Below are 9619 nucleotides of genomic sequence, written 5' to 3' on the forward strand. Positions count from 1 at the left end.
AGGATTCCGATAATACGAAGCAAAATTCATCGGAATCCTGTTTTCTGATTGGTTGCGGAGCGTCGACGACGAAAATCGGATGCAGTGTGAATCCAGCATAAGGCTGGAATCAGACTACGCATTGAAGATTGAGATTCAAGAGTGAAGATTGACCAATGAGAACAAAGGGATTTTAGCTTCTATTGTTTTGATTGGTCAAATTTCAATCTTTCAATCTTCAATCTCAATCTTCAATGTATAGTCTGATTCCGGCTCAACACATCACACGGTCCTAGACATGGCGCTGACCAATCCCGAGGCGAATCGCTGTCGTCTCGACTCTTATTATAGTAACTCTAACCCTAAGTGACTTTAGATTTCGACGGTATGGCCTCTCTCAGGTTTCTGTCTGATGGTACTATAACCTTTCTAATCAGTCAGAAAATCATACGGAGGGTTTAAGGTAGAAAGAATCTTCTTTTGGTTTATTCGGAGGCAGGTGTCATTTACCTAAAAAAGAAGATTTGATTATATCAGTTGATACACAGAATAGCAATGTCAGAAGAAATTTTGATAAAGGGCTTAAGCCATGAAAGAGATAAGAATGATCCTACGACGTTGTCGAAATTATTTGACAATGCTTTCGAAATGTTTAACAATATTAATGCTACTGTAGAACCAACAAACAGTCCGAAAGTACAGGTAAGATTTTTCAATTCTTATTTTCTTGTGGTTGCACTATTAGGCTCTTCGCGTAAGAACAGCCGTAACGTTACGTTACATTAAATTTACTGATTGTTAACTAAAACTTATGGATCAATCATGTAACTTTTTTCCTAGAGCGAAAACGTGAAAAATAAAAATTTTTGTAGAGATGCACGGGATATCCAGCTAGTATCTGATTTCCGGCAATTTATACAACTGTATATTGAAATGACTTGCACTTGGTGTGAATATCCCGAGAATTTTTTTTATCACTGATATTTTTTAGAAATATAGTATCAGCTATATTTGCCAGGTATTATATTTCTAAAAAATATATCAGTGATAATAAAAGTTTTCAAGTATTCATATTATAATGCAGACCATTTTAATATAAAATTTCGGCTGCATATACATATATTGTTGTTACAATAAAAATTATAATAGTTTTTTCTTTTCTTGTTATTCGTTGCAGTTGGATATAAAACGAACAATGCATATGTTTGAGGATGCAACGAGACTTGTATCTATAGTGGATATGTTTAGCGATAACGAAACTTTCGAAGAAGTAGCTACAGAGAATATCAAGTATTTTTTATTACCGGCTCTATTGGGCAAGCTTACCAATCAGTTATGCATTATTGATGATAGAATGCATTTGGTTAAAGTAGCAGAAGTGTATTTTGTAGATTTTTTAAAGCGGCTAAAAGCATATGGTCTGGTAACAAATGTTGAAATACCAGAAATTAGTACAGGTGATGAGAAAAAGGAAGCAGGAGATAATGAAAATACATCAGAATCAAGGATGTTAGAGAATATGGTTGGGTTTTTTAATTATATGATTGTTGTAAACTGTTATAAGGTATAATTATTTTAATTTTGCTTATTTCAGATAATTCGTAGAAATACAAAGTTACAAAGATATCAACAGGAGAAGGATTTGGAATCTCGTTTGGATACTTTAAAGAAGAACTTAGATAATCCTAATATTGATGACGAATTTAAAAGAGAATATTTTGTTACTCTTATAAAATTATATGCAGTTCGAATCGTTGATGACTTAAATTTCTTGAAAAGGGAGAAAGCGATTTTGGAGAATATGAAGGAAATGAAACCGATGCATACTTTGACTTCTGAAATACAAAAAAAGCAAAAATCAGCTCCAAAATTGCAACCCATTATCATTACACGTGATGAGATACAAAAGAAAGTTTTTGGAGCAGGCTATCCAAGTTTACCAGTCTTAACGGTACAAGAGTTTTACGAACAAAAGGTCAAGGATGGAGAGTAAGTAGAGATTATGCCAGTCAAAAATTTGAGACTATTAAGGGTCATCTACAATTGGAGTAGTATGATATAGTAAGGCATAAACCGTAACAAATCACAGTTTATCGCAGCCGACCACACAGAACGAACAGAACGAATCACACACGAAATCTGCTTTTATTGATATATTCTAAGACCTATATTCTATTTCTAAGAATATATCAATAAAAGCAGATTTTGAGGTTTTTGACGCATTTTTTTGCTCTAGATTGAAAATTTTCCCTGGATGGTCCTATTTTTATGTCAGATTCGTATTTAGCGACTCAAAATATATAAGAATAGCTGGGTCTACACCACAGTACAGGATACTTTTTTTGTGGGCCTGTGTAATCGATCATTCTTCTAACTTTAGACTGTGATTGGATGATTTTTCACCAAATCACTGTTCTGAATATTCCGCAATTTTGAGCGTGTTCGAAAATGGTCCCTATTTTTTATTGAATAGTGTATATTCAATAAGCTTTTTTTTTTTTATTAAACTTTGGAATTGGTAAGAAAAATTGGAAATAAAAAATTTGTGTTATTTTCAGGTGGCCCGATTCATCGCAACATAATGCAACAAATTCTCGATGTTTACAAGATATGGCGAATAAAGGTGTAAGCACAAACAATGAAAATAGTGAAACCGTTTTGAAGGAAGAAAAAGAAGAAAAAGACGATCCCGAATATCTCGAACGACTACGTGCAATGGATGAATATAAAGACACACATCGTCGTGGGTGGGGTAATCGTGCTAATAGAAGTTAAACGTCTGAGAATAAAATTGATATAATCCTATCCTTAGAATGCTTTCTTATGTCTTCGTTTATAAGACTTTATGTTCTAATTACATTTTGTTGAACTAAAGTAAAGTTAGAATCTGTCTTAAAACAGTAAAATAAGTAATGGAAGCAAGAGATGCAAATCTTTATAGCTCCTGGTTGTTTTTCACTACTATCTCACAAGGGAACGTTCCAAATTGCAAAAGCGATATTAAAAAATTAACACTACCAGTCGAAAGATCACGCCAAATATTTCATATCAAATTGGGTACAGAATCTATAGGATCCCAAGATTTGACTATCTAGAATATTTATTTCAAACGTGATCTTTCGACTGGTAGCGTTAGTTTTTTTGATATCGCTTTTGCAATTTGGAACGTTCCCTTGTCAGATTGTGACATCAAAAGCGATAAAATTACAAATACTTGTAAAATATAATAGAAATTAAATAGAATAAGTAATAAATGTATAGGAGTTTTGGCCATTATTCATAGCCAATTTTTGTTTTAAGATTGTCATTAGATGTTAATAAAGTTTTGCGATTAATTTATGATACCTTAAAACTTAGAGAGTGGGGATTCCTGCGGGAAATTGCAAATTCCTAAGGGAAAGTCAAATAAAATTGCTAATTATTTATTAATTAATAAAAATCTTTATTCAAAGATACTCTTATCTTTTAATTACAATTGTGACGTCCGCTATTGAAAATTACAACAACGACCGCCACTGCTCGCGAAACCGATATCGTTGCTATAGCAATGGCTGCGTTCAGCAGACTCAACAGTTTTGCAACCGTTTTATGATTGTCTGCTGAGATAGGACCATTCTTCTAGATCTAAAAGTATGATCCAATTAGCGCGAAGGAAACTTACAACAGTTGCAAAACAAACGTTCTGCTGAACGCACCCAATGATAAACTCTATCTCGGTTGCGAACTTAAGGTTAATAAGTTAAGCCTATAAATATTAGGAACAGGAATAGATATTAAGATTTTAACCTATCAGATACCAGTTACATCGGAATACACGGTTTCTGATAGGTTGAAATCTTAATATCTATTTCTGTTCTTAATATTTCCTCCATTGTGCGCAGGGCCTTAGACTCACTAATAGAGTTTCTTTATGCTCATCGGCAAATCAATCTATAAAAGAATTTTGTCAATTAATTCAAATAATATGAATATTAATGCAGTAATTACAAGCGCATCGCGACGCTCGCAATCAGGGCTTCAAAAATTACACAGGTTCAACAAAAATTCCGCCGCCAAGAGAAAAAAAGCACCTATGTAAATAAAAGACAATTTCCGTTGAACGGTTGCTAAAAGCAGACTCAAACTCGTGCAGAAAAAACACGATCGCCATATCGCCAAGTACCGATTAGGCGACCCTTTTCGATCGCCCACGATTCACGAGCGCGAGAGAATGCGAGGGGGCTCCGCTGCCACTCTTTCGCATCTCCCGATAGTTAATAATTATCATAGTTTTTCTGTAAATGAACGAATATTATTTTCACAGAAGATTCTAGAACAACGTTACGTAAGTAGTGCAAAAAACCGAAATTGTCGACTTCCAGCGCGAGTTCTGATTCTTCTTCTTAATTAATGGCTCCCGCCTCCAGCATATAAAAAGGAGGTCGATACGGGCGAGTTCTGATTGATTGCTGCTTTTCCGCTTTCTGCTTTTCCGTCAAGGTGTGAACGCGCCCTTAGAGGTTAGCGTATTGAATATTAGTTCATTCATGTATATTCGCCTAGGCGGCGTTCCAAACAAAATATGGGAGTTGATGATCTATTTTCTTTGCTAATCTCTGGATTTCCTAACCTGAATCATCGTCAATGGTCGTCAACTAGTCGTCAACCTTAACGATTAATATCTCGGTCTATGGGGCAGAGCGACTTTTTTGCCAGATTCATTTATTTCGTGCAAAAACGTGTTGAATAAACCTAATTTTATTGAATTTTGAGGTGCTATAGCTAAACTGTATACTTAAGTACCTCTACGCCTTTGATGCCAACTTCTTTTTCTGTAACATATGCAGTTTTTAATGACATGAACGCATTTGAATTATATCATATTCGCCTTAAATTGTAAATATTGACCACATGACATATTATACAATTATCTGCGATAACTGTTTATACTGCCGAAATGAATACTTTTACAAATATCAAGAAACAGAAGATTCATTGTCAACCAGGTTAGTTGTGTCTAAATACAAAGTCATTGGTCTATTTTTCACCGAAGAACCTAATGCGTCATAGAATTATATTTAGTCAGTAGGAATGCATTTGCACTTATTTCACTGTATTGTTAAGATTGACAAAATCTCTACATCTAATGTGGAGAGAAACAATATTGTAAATTTAATCTGTACTGAAGTGTAATCAATTTGAGGATTTCAATGGAAACTAGATCATTGTAAATAATAATTGTTAACTTAAAAAATATAAGTTGTTGACTTTAACAATGACATAAATTAAAAATATATTTGAATTACATATAGCATATTGATACAATTTTTATATCTTGATTAATAATCTTTCAAGATGTTCATGTGATGGGTTACGTAGAACGAACTCAAGGAGATGGCATGGAAAATGCGACGGTAGATAGAGTCGAAATTAGGCAAAGTCGAAGTCGTCTGGGAGACACTCTTATTTACCATCCTACAAATTTGAAGAAATTAGGATCAACATCTCCGGTCACTCCTATTGGTACAATAGTAAAGTTAGTACCAAAAAATATTAGTAATATAAAACAAGAGAAGCATATTTTGCATTCTTTGAAGTCAAAAGACCCAAAATTTATACCATATGAACCATATAAGGCAGCTGTAAATCCAATTGTACCATTTGAAAAAAAAAAGAAATTAAAAAAAAAATCTAGTTTAAATGCTACAGTTGCACAAATTGCTGCATTGAAGATCCAGGATAACGACACAAAGTTGAAAGATTGTATGAAAGAAAGCAAAGCGGAAACATCAGAAGATGAGTGGAATAATGAAAAAAGAACATATGAGTCTGAAATTCGCAAATTGAAAGAAGAAAATAATCAGCTTGAAACTCAATTGAAATTTCAAGTACAGGTATAACAATATACATTAATTTTTTCAAATTATTAATATTCTTACTATAATAGCAAAATGTTAGCAATTTGCACGCATATTGGCAGCAAACTCGAGCAGATTTTGACTACAAAACCATAGCCATCTACGTCTGTATTTGGCTATGGATTTGTCGACAAAGCCTGCTGACATGTTTTGCCAGTATATTGCTGTCAAAAACCGAGCAGTCTACTGACAATTTGACAGCAGATTGTGAGCAAACACCGAGCAAAGCCTGCTGACATAACCTAACGGCAGATTGGCAGCAGAAACTGAGCAAGATCTGTCATTTTCATTTAAATTAACCTGATTTCTTATAAGAAATTTTGCGTACATATTTATAAACGATTATATATAATTATATATTTATATATACTGGTGTGAAAATTGGAAACAACACAGTTTCATTGCTAAAATATTATTGATTAGCTTCACATTTCAAAAATACACATGAGGAAGTTCCCATATAGCACAGAAACTTGCAGTATCATTGCAGAAACATTGCAACATTGCAGATTGTGCTGTAATATCGCTGCAACATTGTAGATATCAGGAATTGTAATACCTATATAATACATATTACATACAACATCTTGTTAATATGTTGCCTGATTGTGCATCAAAATTATTTAAGAATTGCTTGTCAATTTAATTTAATTCGTGATATTGTTCCAGTAGTTTAATTGCGTTTATAAGTTCAGAAAACCAATTCGGCGTGCAGTTTGAAGAACTACAAATATGTTGTATATGCAAGTACATATATAGTATATATATAATTCACATTGAATTATTTAAAAGCGTTAAAGATCTAGCTTCGACCGGTATAGGCCTTTGAATTTCTATTATTAATTGTATTTCTCACATGGTACGGTCTAAAAATAAGATTTTTATTGTTTATAATATATATTACATAATACAGATTTAAAAATTCTTGCAGCATTGTTACAGAGATATTAAAAACATTTTGGCTTTTGAACAATGAACTGCTGTCACATATGAAAACATACGTCATTTACACGTTATATAATTGTTAATTATTCCCATTAACTTAGGAATTATAATGGTCGTTAAAACATTTGTTGTCACCGCCGCGCGACAAGATTTTTCAAACTTATAATCAATTCTCATAATTTTTTGGAATATTTGGATTAAAAAAATTCTTTGAATATTGCAAAGAAAATGAAATAAAGAATGTGTGGAGTTTCTTATTATTTCCAAGATATTAAATATACATATGTTATACAGACCAACTATAAAATATGGAAATAAATTTTTAAAAACTAATTAAAAATATGGAAAGCTGCAAAATGGTGTCCCATATATGAGACATGGAACAAAAAGTTAAATGTTAAAATTTATATAATGTATAATTTATGCCAGGATGTATGTGTATATGCACACAGGTCAATGGAGAATTAAAGAATTTATTAGTTGCCGCAGTAGGAGAGGATCTAGAAACAAGAGTTCATTTGTTAACCGAGGACAAATTGCAACTTGCGAGAGCCCTCTTGAATTCAGCCAAACATTTGTCTACACATCAAGAACAAATAGAATGGCTAGCAGGCCAATGTGAAGTTTGGAGAAGTAAATTTTTAGCTAGTAGGTAATTGACAACATTTCCGACACGCACGGAATTTTTAGTTTTTGCTTTGATTTGCATCAAATCTATTACATTGTTTCTTGTTAAAACGGTAACAAAAAATAACGATAACAAGCATTTTTGCTAAATTTATTGCTAAAACGATGCTTATTACAGTTTAATGGTGGAGGATTTGGCAAGATGGAAAGCTGCACTTTGCCAGAGAACAACAGAATTGCAGGAAACTATAAAACGATTATTAGAAGAACATATCACTATTCGTGATACATTGTTCAAAACCTACAGGTATATATTGCAGGTGTTATATAATGGCTATACTGTATTCATATAGTTTTATCGAACTGCAAATTTTACTTATCCAGAATGTTGACAATCCTACGAGAGAAATTCGATTCCATAGGAACAACGTCCGGTAAGAAACACGAATTAATCAGCACCAATATTGTTGATCTTACACAGGGATGTTGTCAACTTGTGGAAATTCTCAGAGTCAGTCTTTTAAGTGGTATACCAGACTCGGAATTACAGAAAGAATTAAATATAACCGGTTTAGATATGAAAACTCTTGCAGAGAACAATGCGGAAAAAGTAGTTATTTGATTTTTTTATTCCTAATGACGACACATAATATTTTGATATAATGAGTTTAATATCTCAATTGCAGTTACTGAATAAAAAGTTACCCATGACTGAAAGAGATGTTGCTTGTACTGCGGTGATGGGGGCGGCGGTCGCAGTTGGCGGACAAATGTTTCTTCCACGATGCAATGCAAGCAATATGACATATTGTCCACATTGCAGCGGCGAAATTAAACAGATTTAAAAGTAATAACACTTTTATATATCTTCCGTACAGTACGCTGTCCTCTTTTTATACTAAATATATCGATATTTTTTCAAATCTGGAGCCAAATACAATTGTATCTTTCTCCTTTGTAATTAATGAAATCATGTTTTTGTCAATATTGTTAATTACATAAAACTACGTTATTTGTATGTTAATTTAACAATCAGTCTTCTTTTATCCATATGTAAGCTAAGACCAAACTTTGTAATTGATTTACTATATTTATTTTTTTAGTTAATTATTAATTTAAATTAATTTTATACAGTCCTAATGTACGTATCCCATTTTAAATAATGCGTTAAGATTTCTCGAAAACTGTGGTAGATACGAAAAAATGTTTCAAACAAAAGTTGTATAATTCGGAGGAGGACAAAAGAAGATACCATTGATTTGATCTTGGGTGGCATCGCCAAGGCCAGATCAAGGTCACGTCAATTTTTTTAAATTTTTTGAACCCCCTATTTTTCATTACATTTTCTTGTAGCTTGCCTCGAGAGCTTTTCAAAACACTATAATAAAATATTTTTTCATTAACTCGAAAAATACTTAATGAAAAAATATTTTACTGCTTTGAACACAAATTCACTGCTTTAAATACACAAATTCTTTGCATTAGCAGTGAATTTTTTTGTTTTTGAATCAGTACTTTTGTGTTTTTAAAGCACTGATCTTTCGTGTTTTTGAAGCACGTGACCATAGAGCATGAAAATGTGACCGCAGCGCAATATTTCGCGGCTGACATTTCCTAACCTGAATGGTCATCAATTTTAACGCTTAATGCGGGGTCTACAATAGAAGTCGTAGCGGTCGTAGGGTCTTAAGTCGTAGAAAATTGACCAATCACAGTTGATTATTCTTCTCATATTCGACTGATTGGTCAATTTTCTACGACTTAAGACCTTACGATTGCTACGCTTCTATTGGCTGCGTTCAGCAGAACGTTTGTTTTGCAACTGTTGGAAGTTTCCTTCGCGCTGATTGGATCATACTTTTAGATCTAGAAGAATGGTCCTATCTCAGCAGACAATCATAAAACGGTTGCAAAACTGTTGAGTCTGCTGAACGCAGCCATTGTAGACCCCGCATCAAGCTGGTTCTACAGTAGTCGCATCGCAGCGTCGCAAGCGTTGCGGTCCAATCAACATCAAGCTAGCTCGATGTCTAGTGAGGACAAAGGAATTTTAGCTCCTATTGTTTTGATTGGTCAAATTCAATCTTTCAATCTTCAATCTCAATATTCAATGCATAGTCTGATTCCGGCCTTATGCTGGATTCACACTGCATCCGATTTTCGTCGTACGA

General features: G+C 33.4%; 2 protein-coding genes across 4 annotated transcripts; both read left to right on the forward strand.

Moving 5' to 3' along the window:
* Positions 1–183: 183 nt before the first annotated feature.
* On the forward strand, positions 184–3258 carry Tap42 (immunoglobulin binding protein Tap42). The gene is made up of 4 exons (XM_018460009.1): positions 184–681; positions 1157–1501; positions 1574–1968; positions 2538–3258. Exons 1-4 carry the CDS (start codon positions 535–537, stop codon positions 2752–2754), a joined length of 1104 nt encoding a protein of 367 aa, XP_018315511.1. The 5' UTR covers positions 184–534; the 3' UTR covers positions 2755–3258.
* A 1331-nt stretch (positions 3259–4589) lies between these two features.
* Positions 4590–8374, forward strand: LOC108730358 (golgin-45). Of its 3 annotated transcripts, none has more exons than XM_018460008.1 (7): positions 4590–4964; positions 5314–5494; positions 5654–5852; positions 7274–7473; positions 7627–7755; positions 7833–8058; positions 8135–8374. In XM_018460008.1, exons 1-7 carry the CDS (start codon positions 4916–4918, stop codon positions 8291–8293), a joined length of 1143 nt encoding a protein of 380 aa, XP_018315510.1. In that variant the 5' UTR covers positions 4590–4915; the 3' UTR covers positions 8294–8374. The 3 variants fall into 3 exon arrangements, with proteins under 3 accessions (XP_018315510.1, XP_018315509.1, XP_018315508.1); XM_018460007.1 differs by having other exon boundaries at positions 4590–4731; positions 4884–4964; positions 5314–5852; XM_018460006.1 differs by having other exon boundaries at positions 5314–5852.
* The last annotated feature ends 1245 nt before the right edge of the window (positions 8375–9619 follow it).

This window comes from Mycetomoellerius zeteki, unplaced genomic scaffold (assembly GCF_001594055.1).
Source record: "Mycetomoellerius zeteki isolate Tzet28-1 unplaced genomic scaffold, Tzet1.0 scaffold9, whole genome shotgun sequence".
Taxonomy (NCBI): Eukaryota; Metazoa; Arthropoda; class Insecta; order Hymenoptera; family Formicidae; genus Mycetomoellerius; species Mycetomoellerius zeteki.